General features: G+C 43.4%; 3 protein-coding genes and 1 pseudogene across 7 annotated transcripts; all 4 read right to left on the reverse strand.

Moving 5' to 3' along the window:
• Positions 1–2,775: 2,775 nt before the first annotated feature.
• Positions 2,776–5,191, reverse strand: LOC115688101 (COBRA-like protein 10). The gene is made up of 2 exons (XM_030613843.2): positions 4,411–5,191; positions 2,776–4,235 (listed from the first exon to the last, which is right to left on the reverse strand). Exons 1-2 carry the CDS (start codon positions 4,967–4,969, stop codon positions 2,824–2,826), a joined length of 1,971 nt encoding a protein of 656 aa, XP_030469703.1. The 5' UTR covers positions 4,970–5,191; the 3' UTR covers positions 2,776–2,823.
• Positions 5,192–5,932: 741 nt separating this feature from the next.
• LOC115688050 (CRIB domain-containing protein RIC10-like) lies at positions 5,933–8,430 on the reverse strand. 5 transcript variants are annotated; one of them, XM_056316098.1, is made up of 5 exons: positions 8,022–8,430; positions 7,815–7,909; positions 7,532–7,629; positions 7,315–7,417; positions 5,933–6,570 (listed from the first exon to the last, which is right to left on the reverse strand). In XM_056316098.1, the coding sequence occupies exons 2-5, from the start codon at positions 7,864–7,866 to the stop codon at positions 6,374–6,376; spliced, it is 450 nt and encodes a 149-aa protein (XP_056172073.1). In that variant the 5' UTR covers positions 7,867–7,909; positions 8,022–8,430; the 3' UTR covers positions 5,933–6,373. The 5 variants fall into 5 exon arrangements, with proteins under 5 accessions (XP_056172073.1, XP_056172074.1, XP_030469641.1 ...); XM_056316099.1 differs by having other exon boundaries at positions 7,532–7,697; XM_030613781.2 differs by having other exon boundaries at positions 5,933–6,567; positions 7,815–7,917.
• Positions 8,431–9,493: 1,063 nt separating this feature from the next.
• On the reverse strand, positions 9,494–11,361 carry LOC115688077 (pectinesterase/pectinesterase inhibitor-like; annotated as a pseudogene).
• A 150-nt stretch (positions 11,362–11,511) lies between these two features.
• LOC115688049 (pectinesterase) lies at positions 11,512–13,702 on the reverse strand. The gene is made up of 3 exons (XM_030613780.2): positions 13,214–13,702; positions 12,478–13,003; positions 11,512–12,350 (listed from the first exon to the last, which is right to left on the reverse strand). Exons 1-3 carry the CDS (start codon positions 13,643–13,645, stop codon positions 11,659–11,661), a joined length of 1,650 nt encoding a protein of 549 aa, XP_030469640.1. The 5' UTR covers positions 13,646–13,702; the 3' UTR covers positions 11,512–11,658.
• Between the last annotated feature and the right edge of the window lie 5,604 nt (positions 13,703–19,306).

Consider the following 19,306-nt stretch of genomic DNA (forward strand, 5'->3'; position numbering starts at 1 on the left):
GCTCAAGAAGGGAAATGCTTGCCTGATCAAACTTGAGTCGGGCCAGCATGCTGCCAAACCCATGATCACCTCTAGCGAGTGGCCCCACAGAGAGCAACGGCCGCCACCGGCCGCTCGATGCTTCATTGAATGATGTGATGTATTCCAGCAAAAGGCCAAAAGAGATGTCCAATGAACATTGGATTCTCAGGAATCCCATTAACATATGTAAACAGAATTTAGGTGAATTTCTGAATCAGAATAGACTGGAGTGTTAAATACATCGCCAACGTACAAGATCATAATTCCCAGATTTCCAGCTTCACTGACGATTGGGCTCCAATGTTATTACACTATTGCATCCCTTTCATCCATTTTCAGATCACTTTTTAATTGAAATGTACTTTCATAAATGTTCTCATCATTTCATTTGTATCACATAGAAATTTTTTCTCTACGGACATCTTCAATTAAGCAAGCCTCTCACTTCTCTAAAGATAATAAATGAAGAGAATCCAAATGGGCCAGTTTGGAGGTGGAAAGATTAAGCAAATGCTTTCAATTATTTCTGCATCTTTATATCATTCCTTCGTCACCTTCACAATATGAAATAAAAGCTATTCAACCACTTCCTCTTTATTGCAGTAGCCCAAGACCATAGTACATGAACTCAGATATTTATTAATATAATTGACTAATATTGCAAGAAGAATTCCCGCAACTTATAACTTGAGCTTATACTTGCAAACAGAATCTGCTGTCCAGTTTTTTAGAGAGATCGAAATGTTACAGGTTGTATAAGAGGTTGCCTTCTTTTTAATGAACTTCAGGACCTTCACTTCCCCGTTCAAAGCCGTTGATGACGTGAAATTCATGACCTCTCTCGCCAAATCAACCAGAAAATAAGTGTTCATCACCAACCTGTCCCCTAAGACCTCCAAGGAGGTGCTGATGTTGTGCTTCGCTCGAGCTGGGATCGTGTCCGGTGCCAGTAACGCGTCCCCTACCTCGGTGCCATGATAGCTGACGTACGAAGTTGCATTGTGGTACTTGAAGCTACCGTAGTTACGGTTGTCGACCGTAATCGTGATCCCCAACGTGAAACTCAATGAACCCACGTCAAGGTCTTGTAAGGTGACAGATTGAGGGATCAATATGGGTTGTTTAGGCTTAAGGATTGTGAAGTACAGGATCAGCATGACTCCTACAATTATGAGCAAGAGAATGGCCGAAATCACACAGCTGATTTTGAGGCATTTTCGGCTTCCCATATTTTTTTTTCCCTTGATGGGTATGTGGGATTAGAGAGAAGAATGTGACAGCAGCAAAAGTTTTTGGCCTCGTATTAGTTCTGAGTTTGTAGATTTTTCAAGTGCAGAAATGGGTGAAGATGGGGATTATTTCAAGGTGAGATTGTATCTGAGCAGAAGACAATGTGAAGTGTCTTTTGTTGGATTGCTGTTGTTCGTTTCACTGCAAACCTTGATGAATTCATTGGAGAAATCTATAGGCTTGACCTATGACGCTCTTGTCCATCAGGTTGTCCTGATGCCATATGACCAGCAGATACAAATGCTAGGCCATTTGCCCTTTCGAGTACCAAAGTCTAGAGGCCCAAACAAAAGAGCGTTCTGTTCATTTGATTACTTGAGAAACTAAGCCCATTTCCTTTGCCTATGACATGTCAAATGGTTTAGCCTCGGCCCACAGAAACATATTGCCCATGTCTCGGGGTGGCGATTTCTGGCACGAGTGAGAATCCGATCCGATATGACAAGGCAGGGAAAAAAGACCACTAACAGCCTGTTTGGTTGCGATAGCGGAATAAGCCTGTGATCTAATAGGCATTGCGATGTAATGTAATAGGGGTTTAATCATTATTACAATGTTTAGTTTAAGTAATGCAATACCTATTATACTGATTAGTGTCATGGGTGACTCAATTTAATAAGCGGGTAGCATCGGAATTCCCAAAGCGCCCCTAAAATCAGAATTAGAAGGAATATGATAATTATCACTTTAATAGTCAATCGTAATTCATTGAGTTTCATACGTCATATTTGTTATTAGATATATTGTAAAATATGTCTTGAATTTTATGTATTCGGTCCGGTTTATCACCCGACTCGACATATTTTTTGCGCGACCTGAAAGTGGAGAAAAAAATTGAGATTTAGTTCGCGACGCGAAGGGTTGGACCGATAGGCCAAACTCATAGCAAGTGAATAAATTTCTATGGCGGTCCGCCCGAGCTAGAGTAAGCGAACAAATGTCTCGGGGGGTTCGGGGGCTATGCCCCCGAGGAAATTTTTTTTGGGGAGCACTATTTATACCGCGGCTAGGTTTTCTCATTGATATACAGAGAGAATTTTGTTTTCGGAGAGTTTTGTGAGCCGTGAGCTTTTGTCGTTGTTTCGACTTCTGAAAACTGTACTCTCTTTGATTATAGTGGAATCTTGTCTTGCCTCGCTCGTGGACGTAGATCACGTTGTGATCGAACCACGTAAATCCCTGTGTTCTGTATTTGTTTTTCCGCATCTGTTTCCAACATATATAATTTACTCAATCATATATTTATCTTCATCTTAATAATCTATTTATGATTAAAGTTGAAATTTAAATACATAGCATGCGATTATAATCTACAGTAAAATCAATCTAGTATCCACTTATACCGACAAGCGCCTTATTGTCCTGGTTACTGAGCAAGAAGGAATTTGCATGTTATATGAATGTAACCAAACGTAGGATGAGATCAGATTTCAGTTACTGTTCTAAGAATTATTTATGTTCTTTATGGTTCAATTGACAAATCGCCTCCTAAACATGTCAAAAGAATCATTGTCAATGGTCAGGATTCATAAGCACATGTATCACAACTACAATCAAAACTAGCTGCGCTAAACTAACTTGACATAGATTCCCATTTCCTGTGGGAAAATAGGTAGGGAGCGAGCATTCCTCTCCATTGAAGAAGACCCGCGAAGGAAAACCGTCGCCTTTCGCTACTTTAATGCCCGGCGTGAGCTTCTTCGCGAAGGAGATCACGGATTGTTGCTTCCCGGGGACCCGAGGATCGATCTTTGGGTTTGTCCCGTTTGTCTCTCCCATCAAGAATGTCAATCCTGGCAGCCCCTGAAGGAAGATGGTGTGGTTCAGATCAGGAAAGAAGGTGCCGTTGAATGAGTACGCCTTCTGGAAGCCGGGGGCCGCTTTCTTCAATTGGATAGCGGTGAACCAGTTCTCAAAATTGATCTCTTCCCAGTTGAACAGGGTGAGCCGGACGGTCCAACCCTTCTTGTAGTCGGTGTAGACGTGCCAGTTTATGCTTACCCCGCAGTTGTCGCCGCAGGGCAATGGGTTGGGGATGTGGAAGTGCTTCATCTTTGCCCATGCCACGGCCTTGGCCGTCCTGTTCTGGAAGGGGACCAGGAGGGCTTCCGAGGGGAGGAGCATTGCTTGGGCCTTCTGGTTGCACGAATCCGAGCCATCGCAGCCGCAAGCGCAGGTGTTGCAAGGGATGACCGACTCGTTATAGTATGCCGAGAAGGAAACGCAGCAATGAGAGGTCGTTTTCGTTGGCCTCGAGATGTTGCAGACCACTTGCCAACTCGCGATGGCCGAAGTTGTCGCCTGGAGGCCACTGGGGTCTGGGAACTCTGTTGGGTCCACTCGGATTGGCGGGCCGCATCGGTAGTCAGGATTGAGGGTGCCGACAATTTTCCATTTCTCGGGAGGATGGAGCGCGGTTAGGTTTGTGTCGGGCGGGAGCTTGTACACTTGCACTTGGAATACGGACTTCGCTTGGCTCGGGTCCATGATCGACGGTAAGATGCTTCCGTTCCTACAGCAGTAGGGCAGTTTCCCGATCTTTGTATCGTTCGCCCTCTCGCGGGGCAAATCCGCGATGACCGGCTTCTTCTGGCAGTTCATCACTTGGGAGAAATCAATGCTTGTGTAGTACTGCGCCGCGATGCCGTAGATGCAATCCGAGTAGTCTATTTGGTGAGTGTATGCTCCTCTCATTGTGTATATGAACTCCCCTCTCATCCACTCCCAGGTCAAGTTCCAATGGTCGAGGCGGCCCAAAGGGCTGTCGTTCTCAATCGTCACTTGAGCTAGATAGTTGCTTTCGTAGGCTTGGATCACATCGTAGCTAAACGAGAGGTCGCCCTTCTGACGGGGCGATAGCTTCGTTTTCAGTCGCTTGACCTTGTACTTCGGATCCCGAACGCAGCACGCGTACATCGACGTCTCTGCCAAATCCCATTTCTTAAAATATGAGAAATCGCAGAAGGGAAGATCGAGTAATCTTGTGCAACAAATAATTGATCAATCTCGGAGTTCAGGCCGGCTTGCGAAATCACGGTAGGTTTCAGAAGAAATGCAAACAATGCTAAAGAAAATATCCATATGACATGCGCCACTTACTCTTATGTGCAGGTGCAGGACATTTGTATCCATCATTCTCGAGCCGTATCGTCTTTGGCATCGGGACGCCTGGTGGTTTCACGCCAAACTGTGTGCCCGAGATCTGAACTATCGCCTGGATTTGGGTCAAATCCCCTGCAGTCTCAATCGACGTCTTCAGATCCGTCTGAGGATACCCCGAGAGGTACGTCCCATTCCCGACTGAGGCTGGGAAATCCTCGCTGTCAACCAGGACTGCGCCGCCTGCTGATACTAGAATCTCCTGGTGCTGGAACCCAATAAATATCTTCCAGGCCTGGAGCTCGTGCGTGCCCGTGTTCAAGACCGTCGCGGTTGAGTTGAAGGCCCAGGACTGCGCCGACGCATTCTTCACGTGGGGGAATTCCTTCTTCCTCGAGACAAAGTCGTAGGAGATGAAGATGCCATTGCAGTTCTCTTCCGCGGGAGGAGGAGCTGCAGGCAGATCATAATCAGAGTCCTGAGCATTGATGTCGTTCCAAATTGCGAAACAAACCAAGAGAATGATGAACAAGCTCAATGCTTTTCTGGCTTCACTCATGGTGTCCTAGGATTGTAGTGGATTTTCAAGAGAAATCTCTCCAGGAAAATCTCATCTGAAATGCACCTGGAGATCTCATTGATGGGTGCTCTTTTCCTCCTCTCTTCTCGTTTTTCTTTTGTTCAAAGTGATTGAATCTTGATCTTTTGGTTATCAGAGAAAGAGAGTGAAAAGTGGGTGGAGGAGAAAAGTGGAAATGGAGGGGGAAGAGCACAAGTGTGCAAAATTGGGGAGGGACAAAGTCAGCTCTCCATTCTCATCCTCTCAAAGTCACCGATGCCTCTGGACAGTTAACAGATAACGGTTTTTTGGATCTCTTTCACTTAAAAGTTCCAAATGGTGTAGGGTATACTGAGAGAGGTTGAAAATTTTACAAATATAAACGGGGAATTTGAACCATCAACTTGGAAAATCATGCTCCTCAAAAGAAGAACTTGGAAAATCATGCTGGCTTAGGTTCCTCGCGGAATTCATTCGTAACAACCTATATCGATTCCTTAATTCTCATCTGTTTTATATTGCTGCTGTCATTGGAACATCATGGTTCGTATTTGAACTCGGAGCGGAGTTTGTTTCTGGTCAATTGGCTCTAGATTGGTGTAGTTTTCTCTTGTTTCAGAGATCATAATAGCTCCAGTTCAGAAAAGTGAAAACATGTGAAGAAGTTTAATTGATTCTGATCACCTAACATTCAAAAACTGGCACGAAAGAACGTAACGACACTTATTTTTCTGCACTGATACTGTAGTAAGTTATGTGTCGGATGAAGTTCAAATTAGAGACTTGATCTCACCAACACTTGCTATGCATCTGTGCACCGAGCAGCTGACTTCAGCTATTCATGAGGATTTTTAACAAAGGCAGTGACAAATTTTAGGCGATGTGCCAGAAGCTCGATCTGTTAGAGCCTCTAGACAATTCCGTAACATTTACCTCTCAAATGGAACAAGTTAGAGTTAGGAGTCAGAGAAAACAAAACAATTGACTATGTCCAAAAACCAGAATAACACAATATTGGCTTTACAGTCATCATGTAACTTCATAATCTCTCACTCTAGGAAGAAACCTAACTCAATTACTTATGCAATTGAAGATTGATCAACACTTTCCATACACAAAAAATCCCTAGTTATACTAGCACTATGTTCGATAGCTTTCCAACTGTTCCTTCTCATACACTGGTAACCTCCTAAAGAGGCGATCCGAATCTTCGGTACAGACATTGACTGATAAACATCTAGACAGCTTTGGATTTACAAAACCTGGTGTAGTTCTATGAGTGTCACTTCTTGTGGTCTGTCGACCTCCAAGGAAGCAGTTTGCGAGCTTCCTCATGTTCATGGACATTAACATCTTTGTTTTTTTCTCTTATTCAGAAGGCCTCCGACCTGGAAATTACACTTATCAGTTAGGAGTGTCCTCCACATCGGAGGGCTTGGCCTTTGATTTCAGCGCTCTAGAGGGCCTTGACGACTTTGGAGATGATGTCGACCTAGCCTTTTTCCGTTTTTGTTTCTTCAGTCCTTTTGGGAGTTCTGTCAGTGGAGAGTCTTCAACCATACCAAGTGCAGGTTGGCCCGATTCAGATTGTTCAGAATCTACTAGAAATCATCCGAAGTGACAAATGGCAAATTAGAAGAGGAAAACAATATTTAGGGCTCATGGAAATATGACCAAGTTGACAAGAGCCAGAGAGAAAATGTAAAACCATAACCAGCTCATATAGGATAAGAAACATATTAGAGAATTAATTGCTGCAAAACCTCATCTTGATATGATATGGAGAAGATACATATACGTATTTCAGGGGGATATTACTGAAATGACTACAACCAATGTAATATATCCACTGAAATAGAGAGGAGAAAGCAAGGTTTTAAAAGAAAAAGTGCAGGACAAATTATGCTCAAGAAAGATGACGTGCGAACAACCATTAGAAACTGTCATGCCACAAATCTGTCATCTCAAACTGACAAGCTTTCAGAGAGGAAAATAGTGCACCGACATAGAAAAGGGGAAAACCAATATCTATATGGATTAGGATGTGTGTAACATCAAGGATGAAGCTAAGGTTGCAATTGAGAACCTTCAATCTTTTATAGCCCGTCAGATGTAAGTTAATGCACTCCCCATTACTACTTTCAACTCAAAGTAATATGGGAAGGAAAAGAACTAAGAAATAAAAATTTTGCAGCCTGTAGCTTCTTGGCAGTCTTATGGAGGAAAAAGTTTATCATTTGCAAAGAGTAAACTGTCCTGGTGACATTGGACGCACAGAGATAGCACAAACCATGTTTCACTCCAACTGCAAATTAACAGAAGGGAAATCTATGAAGGCAACATACCTCGGGAGGGCCATGAACGATGACCCACCGGATTAGAATCTCCAGGCTCACCGATCGAACGGAGAGAGCCCGAGAACTCGGGTGCGGCCCTGAATTCATTCATCTGCATTATCCGAAACGAAGTGATCACAATCATAAAACAGAATTTCATGAAAAATCAAAAACCATGGAAAACCCAAAGCTATAAGAGAGGAAATTTGTGTGCTTGATCACATACCCAGCTAGGTCCATTACCGGATGGACCATCCCATCCAATATGAGCAACATGCTTAACATCAGTCGGGTACCCGATTTCCATTTCGCGGTCCTTCAGGACTACAGAACGAATATCCCCCATTTTTCACATAATCAATCACGAAGCATCAATCACCCATTTTGATCACCTACATGTGACAGCACAACCCCAAAAAACACAAAGTGCAAATGCATCCAATTTTTCCTCAACTCAAACACAATTATGCTTGCTTCACAAAAGAAAGAAAAGGGGGGGCATTGCTCACCAAAGATTCGGGAGATGTACTTGAAGCTCTTGTAGATTCCTTTGATCGTCATTGTCAAGACAGATGCAACTCGACCCCTCCAAAACAAGCAGCCCCTGAAAATCTTCGACAAGTCGGTCGAAAAGGGATGATCTTTCCTTCTTTCTTCCGCTTAAAATGGCACAACATAATCGAAGTGAAATGCACGAAAGCATCACGCGTTCATACCTTCAAGAAAAGAAACGGAATTGAATCGTTTGAATGGAACGCCTTCACGTTTCTCTCTCTCCCTCCATTAGCCTGCCTGCGAAGGCTCCGTCCTCCATTCCGTCACAATGGGTCTTCACTAATGGCGAAATCTCGGGTACCCTCTTCTCAAATCAAGCTGCTGAGCGCGCGAATGCAGGAATCTCTGCGCATTGATGTGGCGGGGAGGAAGTTGGTGATGCTGACGATGAAGGGTGATTCGGGTTGTCTTCTAATTCCAAAGGGGAAAGAGAGAGAGAATGAGAGCTGGAAAACAGAGGAGGAAGAAAGGGAAAAAAGAGAGGAGATGGAAGGAGATGGATATGAGAGAAACGAGACAAGACAACCATGAATAACCTCCAAATCAGAGGTTGTTGGACACAGAGGGAAACCAAACGTTTGTATCAAAACTTCAATTTAGATTGCTTCATGATATTTCCATTTATGGAGTAGTATGGTCAGACTCTGATACCCCATTGGTTTTAGATGGTGTACAATACAATACCTGCCATTTCGTAAATCGATATCAACCGAGAGGAGTAGCATGTCGCGAACTGAATCAATAGGTTAAGACGCATGTGCAAGGGTGATAGGCATTTGGAAGAATAGATCTCCCGCTATAAATTCAATTTGTAGCAATTACCTATATCCAATAGATTACCATCATTTTGTAAATCAATTTTAGTATGGTTGATATCAATCGAGAGGAGTTGTATGTCGTAAACTGAATCAATAATTTCAGGTGCATGTGTAAGTGTGATGTATTTGGAAAAATAGATCGTCCGCTATAAATTCGATCTGTAGCAATTACCTAAACCCATTGGTCTTACAACTTGATAGCTTAAATTTTTCTGAGCTAAATTAGATGCGACTAAATATAGTCATGTTTAGTCATGGACTCGGGGACTTAAGCTGCCTCGTGATGTCGACAACAAAGGTTATAACACATAATTATATACCGGCTAAGAAAAACCAAATGTTCTAAGAAAAATTACATCGAATATTCAATGTGAGTGTCTACTATTTTTTGAGAAGGAAAATCATTCTATCTACCCAGAAATTTGCATTCTAATTCACTTTAGTCCATAAAAGTTTATATAGTTTTCTCTTTATTCGGGGTGTTGTAATAACCTACACCAATTTATCCCATTTGGATCTCTTAGGGCAGAGAGAACAATTTCTTTGAACCACCAATGTGGCGCTTAACAAGAAGTGCCCTCCAGCACGACTTGACAAAATCATACATCATGATGAGGCATCTTTTAGGTTTTCTTGAACTGGTTTCTTTATATCCATGAATGTGAACCTGAATTTTGCTGAAACCATAGACTCAAATTCACGTTAAACTTCATGAACCATACAGTACATTGAAATCTCCAAACGTTCCAACTTATTGAAATCACACAACAGACTTGCAAAAACTCCCCCACAAAGAAAGGACCAAAACTCAATTTTCAGAACCGTTCATTGTATGCCACCCCAGTGGACTTCAACCAAGACCCTCCTCCATGGATCAGCTCAGCCACGGTGAACTTCTTCGCCTCCGCCGAGCTGGTGATGACATGATAACCCGGCCACTTCACCTGCTTGCTTGTTCCTGCGCCCGGTCCCCTGTTCTTGTACTCCCCGTAGTATTGGGTCTTGAGGACGAAAATCGCACTTCCACGCTGACCACCCTGCTAGATCAATGTGATCACCAATGTTTGATTGCGTCACCACAGTCCTGTTGTACTCCTTCCAAGGCCAGCCTAGATACGACTTGATCGAGCCCTTGACGGGCTTGAGATCGGAGCTCGTGAACACATCACAGCTCTGGATTGAGATCCCTGTGTTCTGGTATTGGTCGATTCAACCCTGGGCTGTGACCATGTTGGACTGACCGCTTGTGGGCTTTCAGGCCACGAGCTTGCAGTTTTGCAACACATCCACCGAGTCGCCGAAAATGAAGTCCACCGCGCCCGTGATGTAGTAGTCTCGGTAGAACTGGCAATTCGCGTGAGTATAGAGGGTGTCTTGGTAAGCATCAATGTGGCACCGTTTGATGACAGTCTTGTCTGCATTGACAAGGAGCACGACTGCCTGGTGTTTCTGCGGCTCGGCAGTGTTCTGGAAACATGTGTCTTGGGCGATGAATCCATTGCCATTCACAGCTGCATTTGGTCATTATACGGATTTTGTTGAGTAAAAACTGTACTCTTTGGTCATGCTCATCGCTCCTTATTTCAAAGTTTCCATCGTTATTTACAAATATCAAAGATATGAGATGAGATTGGTCCTTACCAACAGTCACGGTATTGAATGTTGTTGTACCATCAACGAAGTTGAGGCTGCCAGTGATCACTGTCGAATCCATGCCATGGCTGATGAGCATGATGTTCGTCTTCGTCTTTGCCACCTCCACATTCTCCTTGTACGTGCCTTTCTTCACATAAATAATGTCCCGGATCTTGGCTTTGTAAGGAGCATCCGTGATCGCCTCTTGCACTGTCTTGTACTTCCCACTTCCATCCTTCGCCAACACCACATCAGCCTTAACGGCATTTGCCAGAGATTGCAGAAGACAATGATCTTTTCCCGTAACCCATGATGGAAAATGGCCGATCAAGTACTCCAGGACATCCAATTTACTCCTTCAGGAGATGAAGTAGAAACAAACATGGCTAGCAAAGTTCTTGCCCTCAATATCAAGTCGCTGAGAATAGGCTCGATCAAAGATTTAGCCGACGACGAGCCTTCAAAACAGTCCAAGCAGGTGATGTAATCTGTGAGTGAATGCTCAACCATGTATGGACATCTGCAGATGACTGAGGAGAAAAAAAGCTTTGGATTGAGTTGATTCGAATCTAGTATTCATTTATATATCCCTAAGTTCATCGGTTACGAGTCTTCTGACTCTCATACTAACTAGAAGTGAGTGATTAAAGCTTCTGACGGTCAATAAACCCAAATAACTAAAGAGAAAAGATAGACAAACTAGAAACTTCTACCTTCTTTTCTTGAAGACTCCTTTATGGAGTTTTCCAATCTATCCACAGACATTCCCATCAACTCCACGCAATCAGCCAAAGCCGCTTCTTCTCTAGGATCATTCACCCAGCGGCTCACATCCTTGGTGGCATTTATAGCGTTTTTCGTGCGGATCGCCATCTTTTTCACAAACACTTGGAGCAACTTGTTGTCGCTCATGAACTAGGCCGCACCATAGGGGACGATTTCCGAAACCATGGCTTGGCATCGAGCCTGATCTTGGCCCTTGCCGCAGATATGCACAAGAGGGGCATTAGCGAAATTGCTGGTCTTGATCAAGTGGTCTGTGATTATGGCAGATATGCACAAGAGGTTTGTGTGTTTAGCAATGGCTGAGTGGTGATTGCCATTCTGAGGAGTGACTTTAGGCTTATTGAGTTGAGCTCTCCTTTACTCTCCACTATATCAATGCACAGTCCTTATATATAGAGACGATGATTGACAATTCCTGATAAGATGCAGTTTACATGAAGCCAAAACGATGTTACATGAACCATAGAGTACAATGAAATCTCCAAACATTTCTCAATTATTGAATTCACAACACTACTTACGGAAACTTTGCTAAAAAGAAAGGAACAAAACTCATTTTTCACAACCCTTCAGTGTAAGACACTCCAGTGGACTTCAACCATGTCCCTCCCTGAATCAACTCGGCCACAGTGAACTTCTTCGCCTCTGCCGCACTGGTGATGACCCGATAACCCGGCCAAGTCACCCGCTTGCTCGTTCCTGCGCCCGATCCCTTGTTCAGGTACTCCCCGTAGTAGAGAGTCTTGAGGGCGTAATCGCCACTCCACACTGACCACCCTGTGGGATCAATGTGATCACCAATGTTTGATTGCATCACCACAGTCCTGGAGTACTCCTTCCAAGGCCGACCCAGATACGACTTGATCGAGCCTTTGACAGGCTCGAGATCAGAGCTCGCGATCACGTCACAGCTCTGGATCGAGATCCCGGTGTTCTGATTTGGGTCGGTCCGGCCCTGGGCCGTGACCATGTTGGACTGGCTGCTCATGGGCTTCCGCGCCACAAGTTTGCAGTTCTGGAACACGACGCCTGCGTCACCAAAAATGAAGTCCACCGTGCCCGTGATGTAGCTGTCTCGGTAGAACTGGCGGTTGGTGTGAGTGTAGAGTGTGTCTTGGTAGGCGTCGATGCGGCACCGGTTGATCACCGACTTGTCTGCACTGACACGGAGCGCGACTGCCTGGTGTTTCTGCGGCCCAGCAGTGTTCTGGAACCATATGTCCTGGGCGATGAATCCATCGCCATTCACAGCTGCAGTCAGACAGTTTACAGATTATGTAGAGAAAAAACTGTACTCTATGATCATGGTCATCACTCCTTATTTCAAAGGTTCCTTAGTTAATAACCATCAAAGATATGAGATGAGATTGGTCCTTACCAATAGTCGCAGAATTGAATGTTGTTGCACCGTCAACAACGTTGAGGCTGCCAGTGATCACAGTCGAATCCATGCCATCGCCAACTAGCATGATGTTTGTTTTCGTCTTGGGCACCTCCACATTCTCCTTGTATGTGCCTTTCTTCACATAAATAACGTACTGGGTCTTGGCCTTGCTAGGAGCGGCCACGATTGCCTCTTTCACTGTCTTGTACTTCCCACTTCCGTCTTTTGCCACCACCACGTCGGCATTAACAGCGTTCACTGGAGATTGCAGAAGACGACGATCTTTTCCCGTGACCCATGATGGGAAATTGCCGATCAAGGACTCCAGGACATCTGGTTTTTGTCCTTCAGGAGATGAAGCAGAAACAAACATGGCTAGAGAAGTTCTTGCCCTCGATATCAAGTCACTGACAATAGGCTCGATCAAAGATTTAGCCGATGACAAGCCTTCAAAACCATCCAAGCAGGTGATGTAATTTGTGAGTGAACTGCTCAGCCATGTATGGACATCTGCAGATGACTGAGGAGAGAAAAGTTTTCGATTGAGTTGATTCAAATCTAGGAAAGTATTCATCTAGACATCTCAATCGAAACCATGGCTCGGCATCTAGGAAAGTATTCATCTAGAAATAGTTTGTGGGTTATGAGTTTTATGACTCTCACACTAGCTAACAGTAATTGTTAAAGCTTCTGATGGTCAATAACCTCGAATAATTACCCAAATAATTACCTTCTGTTCTTGAAGACTCCTTGTGGAGTCTTCCAATCTATCCACAGACATGTCCATCAACTCCACGCAATCAGCCAAAGCCGCTTCTTCTCTAGGATCATTCACCCGGCGGCGGACATCCTTCGTGGCGTCTATAGCATTTCCCGTGCGGATAGCCATCTTCTTCACGAACACTTGGAGCATCTTGTTGTCACTCATGAATGAGGCCGCGCCATAGGGGACGATTTCCGAAACCATGGCTCGGCATCGAGCCTGATCTTGGGCCTTGCCACAGACATGCACAAAAGGGGCATTAGCAAAATCGCTGGTCCTGATCAAGTGGTCTGTGATCATGCCAAATGATGAGATGATTGCAACTAAGGAGAAGATCAGACAGAGACTTTTGCTGTGAGAGGCTTGTGTGGTTAGTAATGGCTGAGTGGTGATAGCCATTCTGAGAAGTGACTTTAGGCTTCTTGAATTGAGCTATCTTTGCTCTCTACTTGTGTACCATATCCATGTATAGTCTTTATATAGAGAAGATGATACTAATATGATAGATAATTTCTTATTTTCTTTTCAATGGGTATTTTTTTATTAATATTTGGTAGAAAAAGTTAAAAGTTGAAATTGAGATGATTGAGCTTTACTTTATTTATTGATGCCAGCGCCTAAAGGATCACAAATTGTTTAACTTTACCACGTTTGGCGGGAAAATTGTCAAATCAGTCCTAAACCTATTGTACGGCGGCCAATTCAGTCCTAAACCTTTTAAGTTTGCTAATTCAGTCCTAAACCTTTGAAATTCTTGCCAATTGAGTCCTTCCGGTCAATTTTGGCCGGCCAACACTGATGTGGCCGCTGGCCGGCGCTGGCCGTCCGGTTAACGCTGACGTGACAATTTTTAATTATTTTTTTTCAATTTTGTAATCTTTTTTTTTCTTTTTTTTCTTTTTTTTTCTGCTTTCTTCCCTCTGGCCGGTCCGGCGACCGGCGGCCGGCCAGAGGGGAGGGCCAGCGAGGCCTCTGGCGAAGCTCGCCCCACCGGCCACCGGCGAGGGCGAGCCTCGCCTCGCCGTCGCGACCCAGGCTCGACCTCCCCTCGACCTCGCCTCGCCCAGCCAGGGGCCGGCGAGGCTTGCCCTCGCCGGTGGCCGGCGGGGAGAGCTTCGCCAGAGGCCTCGCCGGCCCTCTCCTCTAGCTAGCCGCAGGACCGGCCAGAGGGGAGAAAGCAGAAAAAAAAAAGAAGAAAAAGAAAAAAAAAGATTAAAAAATTGAAAAAAAATAATTAAAAATTGCCACGTCAGCGTTGACCGGACGGTCGGCCAAAATTGGCCGGAAGGACTCAATTAGCAAGAATTTCAAAGGTTTAGGACTGAATTGACAAACTTAAAAGGTTTAGGACTGAATTGGCCGCCGTACAATAGGTTTAGGACTGATTTGACAATTTTCCCTTAAATAAATGGCAAAAATATCGTTTAAATTAGGGGTGAAAACCCGGCCCAATTTGATTCGGGAATCAAACCGAACTGGCCCTACTGGACCGATTCCAAGTAGGTTCACATTGGGACCGATTTGGTTACCAGGTAAAAGATTTGGCAATCAGCTTTAAGTGATTTGGTTCCCGGTTCTATATAGAGAGCAGTCAGTTCTCGAGTAGAACTGGTTTTGAACAGGGATCGAGGGTTCTATGTTAGGCACTATTGCATCTGCGCCAATTCCCATTCTATACCAGCAACTATTGGTTTTCGGCTAAAACCTGTCTTAAATCAGTTTACAATCAACCTTAGTTCTTTTATGTTCAATACGTAAGTATTTTATTTGATCTCATGTTTATTTTTTTATGGAAAAATTTTACATTATAAGTACAAAATAAATATGCTTGAATAAAAAATGAAGCAAAAAAAAAAAAAACTAGGCCGATATCGCTTCGGTGTTTGGACCAAAAACTAGAACCAACTATGATAGAGTAGGTTCCTCATCCTTTGATCTCCGGCCTACCTACCCCAAAACCATGAGACTCCTAATTCAAAGCACATTTGAAGTTTAGTCCCTTAAGCGAGTCCTTATTTGATTCTTTAGCTCTTACTTTTTGTTTTTCTAATGATACATCATTCGGGGTGCATTCTTTTTTTTTTTTTTTATAATCGAGGTGTCCGCGCAGCCGGCGAGCTAGGGCTCAAACCAACGGTGATGCCCGACTAGTCCTCAAGGGGGGCTAGCGCAGCATCCCACCGCCACAACCCCCCACTTAAATCACCGATGGGCGAGTTTGAACCCAGGATCTCTCGTGAAAAAAACTGAGCGCAAACCAACGCGGCCACCGATGGGTGGGTTCGGGGTGCATTCTTTTTTCCTGAGGAAAAATGGAAACTTTTAGCTAATTGAAAGTAGGATTAGTCTATTCAATAATCGACTCCACTAAGCATATCCTTAGATGCTTTAGAGTCCTCCACCCCATTGTCCATCATAATGACCGCAAACCTTTGCGAAAGCATGATCGCAATAATGATGTTTGACTCCCTAGTGTTTACCGAGAGCCATCTTTCTTTTCTTTTATTTGCCCAGGCATTGAATGTTAATTTTGATAGTACTACTATATACACAAAAAATAGAAAACATATCACTTTTTTTTTCTCAGACGATGCCCCCAACATCGAAGTAAATGTACACGACATTTCTCTACAGTACGTGACATGAATTTGTCCAATCGATATAGCACTTAGATAGCATCTTAAGTTAGGTTTTGCGCATCGAGCTAAATCGACCTCTCTGATCTTACCATAATCAAGTTATCCTCATTCCTCACCGAGATTGGCGAATTCGAAAGGCGATTACTTTCTCTCTCGTCATGTAAAACACAAAGCTAGATCATCTTGGTGAAGTGGTGAATGATTGAGCCTTTAGAATATTTGCAGCACTGGGAACATCCTCTAGTCTAGTCCACTTTATATAAAGTTTCAACTTTTGTTTGTCCTTTGAAAAACCCAGATGTAGACAAGGCATTATCCAATAGGGTTTGTCCAATTCTTAAAAGTCCAATGTGGACATCAACTTGTTTAATCAAACCCAGAAAATTCTCAAATTCAAAGAGCATGTGATGTCCATCATCATTCCCACCCCCACCGCCACATCTACCAACTCTCATCTGCCAAATGGGGTTCTAATAAATTCTTCAGAAAGGATAGAGACGCGTTGGAAAAACCCCTTACTATAATGTAAATCTGTCCAAAAGAAAGCATGTGCCATCGGTGATTGATGAGGACAAAACAAAAGACATAATGAATGCCATTGGCACTACGCGATTCCCGGATAAGATATCTGCAGAAAGATTCTGCGATTTCATCTGCAAACCTTTTTGAACTTTGGCTATGAATTGTTTTTTCTTTAGCAAATTCACAGGGAAAGAACTGGATCTGGCCTTGGACTAGGGGAAGTTTTAGGGAGAAGTTGACCGACATGGTGCCACATCCTTGAATAGATCCATGCCTTGGTAGTTATGCAAGTCTTGTTTCTCTAACTTGCAATTTTCCTGATTGCCGTTGTCCGAAGAATTTCTTTGTTCGGTTGTGAACTTGCGATGGACCCAGAAAGCGGAATAATTGCCCAAAAAATCCTACACTTATTATATGGCGATTATCTTAAACTTGTTATATGGTGGCTCATTTAGTTCTAAACCTTTCATTTGCGCCAATTTAGTCATAAACATTTCGACGATTTGTCAATGTAATTCTAAATCTTTCAATGATGTGTCAATGTAGTCTTTTTGATAACTTTTGGCCGAGAATCGCAAATGTGGCAGTCCATCCTCTGCAGCACGGTCGGCATTAATGTTGAAGATTTTTTCAATTTTTTTGATTTTCTTTTTCTTTTTTTCTTTTCTTTATCTGTTTTCCTTTTTTCCTATTTCCCTCCGCCTGCCGCCAGTGACCTCCGTTCACCATCGCCAAGGGCTGGCGACCGGCGGAGGCAAATAGGGAAAAAAGAAAAAAGATAAAGGATAGATAATGAAGAGCAAAAAAAGGAAAAATTCAAGAAAAAAATTATCATTCACATAATACCAATCGTGCTACGTAGGACGGTCAGCGTCCATGTTAGCAATTTACGATTAGAATTGATCGAAAGGATTAAATCGGCACAAATTTTTCGATCAAAAAATAATTGGCATAATTAAAATATTTATGACAAAATTGACCACCACACAATATATTTAAAGCTTTTTGAATAATTTTCTTCCTTCGAAACAGCAAAATGATCATAAGCTCGCATGTCTTTAGTGAGGTCTCATGTTGCTTCTCTTCATGCTTGCTATTCTGTGCATGAAGTAACTAGGGTCTGACGTCGCAGAGTTTTAGTCTCCGTACAATCATTCTACGGTAGATTCTTACGTTGCTCTTGGTAAATTCACTTAAGATGCTCCATGGATGAACGCTAGGAACAAGTACCTTGGGACTACTGTCAAGCGAATGAAACTGCTCGAGATGCCATCATCGTGATGGATGGCAAGAGACCCAGGCGAAGATGATACGGGATTCACAACCTCTGAATGAATGCGTGTATCGTTGCGTTCAGAAGAAGCCAGAAAGGCCTGCGAACTTGGCACAGAAAATTTCAGGAAGCACGCACTCCAAGAGAGAACAAGTGTTTTCTTGACAGCATACCGACATGCTGTCCAAATCATACAATGTTTTTTTCACGGTGAGCTTAGAAACAAACCTGGAAGATGGTTGAAGTATTAAAAAACTGAAATATTGATTTCTATGACAAATTATAAGTGAGTTATTCCACACTGAATGAATAACTCTGTCGTGTTACTTTGTTAACAGGCATTAATATAACTAGCATCTTTCATTGCTGGATGCAAATTTCTTTAGAGTGCATTTGGTTCAACTTTCTCAAATGGCTTTCGGCTTCTAAAGCTTTGGCAATCTATTCTAATGGGCTTTCGGCCAAATGCTGACCTTGAGAAAGCTAAAAGCCCAATGTTGATAGGGACTAACATTGGGCTTTCGGCATTTGGCCGAATATCAAAGCTAGTTTTTTTCTTCCCAAACTACCCTCATCAATTCTCTAATTTTTCGATTTTGCCTCTAGTTGTGACTGCTCATCTTCCTTGCGTGAAGGAAGCTGACGAAGGCCAACGAGGCTAGATCGAGCCGGCAAGCTCGCACGACCCAGGCGACTCTTGCTTGGGGTCACGCGACCTCGGCGATGGCCACCCAGGGTCGCGTGACCTTCGCCGAGGTCACACGACGGCACCAGATCTGGCTCGCTGGTGTTGGCGAAGGGTTTGATTTTTTAATAAAAAAAGAGAAATTAAAACCCAAAAGCCCTTTGCCAAAGAAAAAAAAAACTTGCCAAACATTACTTATGCCAAAGTAGCTTTACAGAGAAATTTTTATCAAACGTAATTTTGTATTTCCTCAATGGTCTTTAGGACAAAAGCATTTGCATTTCCCCAATGTCCATTTGCAAAGCTGAACCAAACTCACCGTCCTATTGCAAAGTACTTCAAGAACAAATGTAGGCATGCTCAGATCTGTTGCTTTTGTCGTCAGCCCTTGCAACAACAAACACGGCAGATCTAACCGAGATTTAAGCGGGGAAATCCAGCATACTGTGGAAATTGTCAATCCAATCATTGTTTATCTCACTTCAGCTTCAGTAAAGACAGACCTTTTCCAAGGTGTTCACTAATCTGTACGTACTTTCAACATCTATGCATTTACTTGCCATTAGAAGCTAGGGATGCGCAAAAAAGGGGAAACCATCCGGAACTAGACCGGCGAGTACCGGTCCGGTTTCTGGTTTCGGGTGTGGAACTACCCACCCGAATCAGATCGGTATATATATAAACCCATCCACCCACCTGAATCAGATCGGTATATATATATCATTTTTTTAAATTTTTATGAAGAGCATCTATATGCTCCTGAGTTTGAAGTATTTGAGCCTGTCGATGACCAAGTGAGTTCAATTTCAGCTTGGAGGGCTCTTTCAGCAAGTTCGATTCTATGGGCCAGATGAAAATCAGGGGAACCTCTTATGGATGTTTTCCCATGACTGGGCAAATAACTTGGGTGCTATGGGCATCTCTGGTCTAAAATACTTCAA

This window comes from Syzygium oleosum, unplaced genomic scaffold, assembly GCF_021117445.2.
Source record: "Syzygium oleosum isolate NSW1041296 unplaced genomic scaffold, Sole_v2.1 Sole_v2.11, whole genome shotgun sequence".
NCBI classification, from domain to species: domain Eukaryota; kingdom Viridiplantae; phylum Streptophyta; class Magnoliopsida; order Myrtales; family Myrtaceae; genus Syzygium; species Syzygium oleosum.

Bases quoted from the DNA above. Each gene is read 5' to 3' on its own strand.
- LOC115688101 (XM_030613843.2), bottom strand. From the start codon at position 4,969: ATGAGTGAAGCCAGAAAAGCATTGAGCTTGTTCATCATTCTCTTGGTT. The intron at 4,236-4,410 runs GTAAGTGGCGCA...GGGATTTGGCAG, and splicing joins TCCTGCACCTGCACATAAGA to AGACGTCGATGTACGCGTGC.
- LOC115688050 (XM_056316098.1), bottom strand. From the start codon at position 7,866: ATGACGATCAAAGGAATCTACAAGAGCTTCAAGTACATCTCCCGAATC. The intron at 7,630-7,814 runs GTGAGCAATGCC...TTCGTTCTGTAG, and splicing joins GTACATCTCCCGAATCTTTG to TCCTGAAGGACCGCGAAATG. The intron at 6,571-7,314 runs GTATGTTGCCTT...GATGATTTCTAG, and splicing joins TCGTTCATGGCCCTCCCGAG to TAGATTCTGAACAATCTGAA.
- LOC115688049 (XM_030613780.2), bottom strand. From the start codon at position 13,645: ATGGCTATCACCACTCAGCCATTACTAACCACACAAGCCTCTCACAGC. The intron at 13,004-13,213 runs GTAATTATTTGG...TTCTCTCCTCAG, and splicing joins GGAGTCTTCAAGAACAGAAG to TCATCTGCAGATGTCCATAC. The intron at 12,351-12,477 runs GTAAGGACCAAT...GTCTGACTGCAG, and splicing joins ATTCAATTCTGCGACTATTG to CTGTGAATGGCGATGGATTC.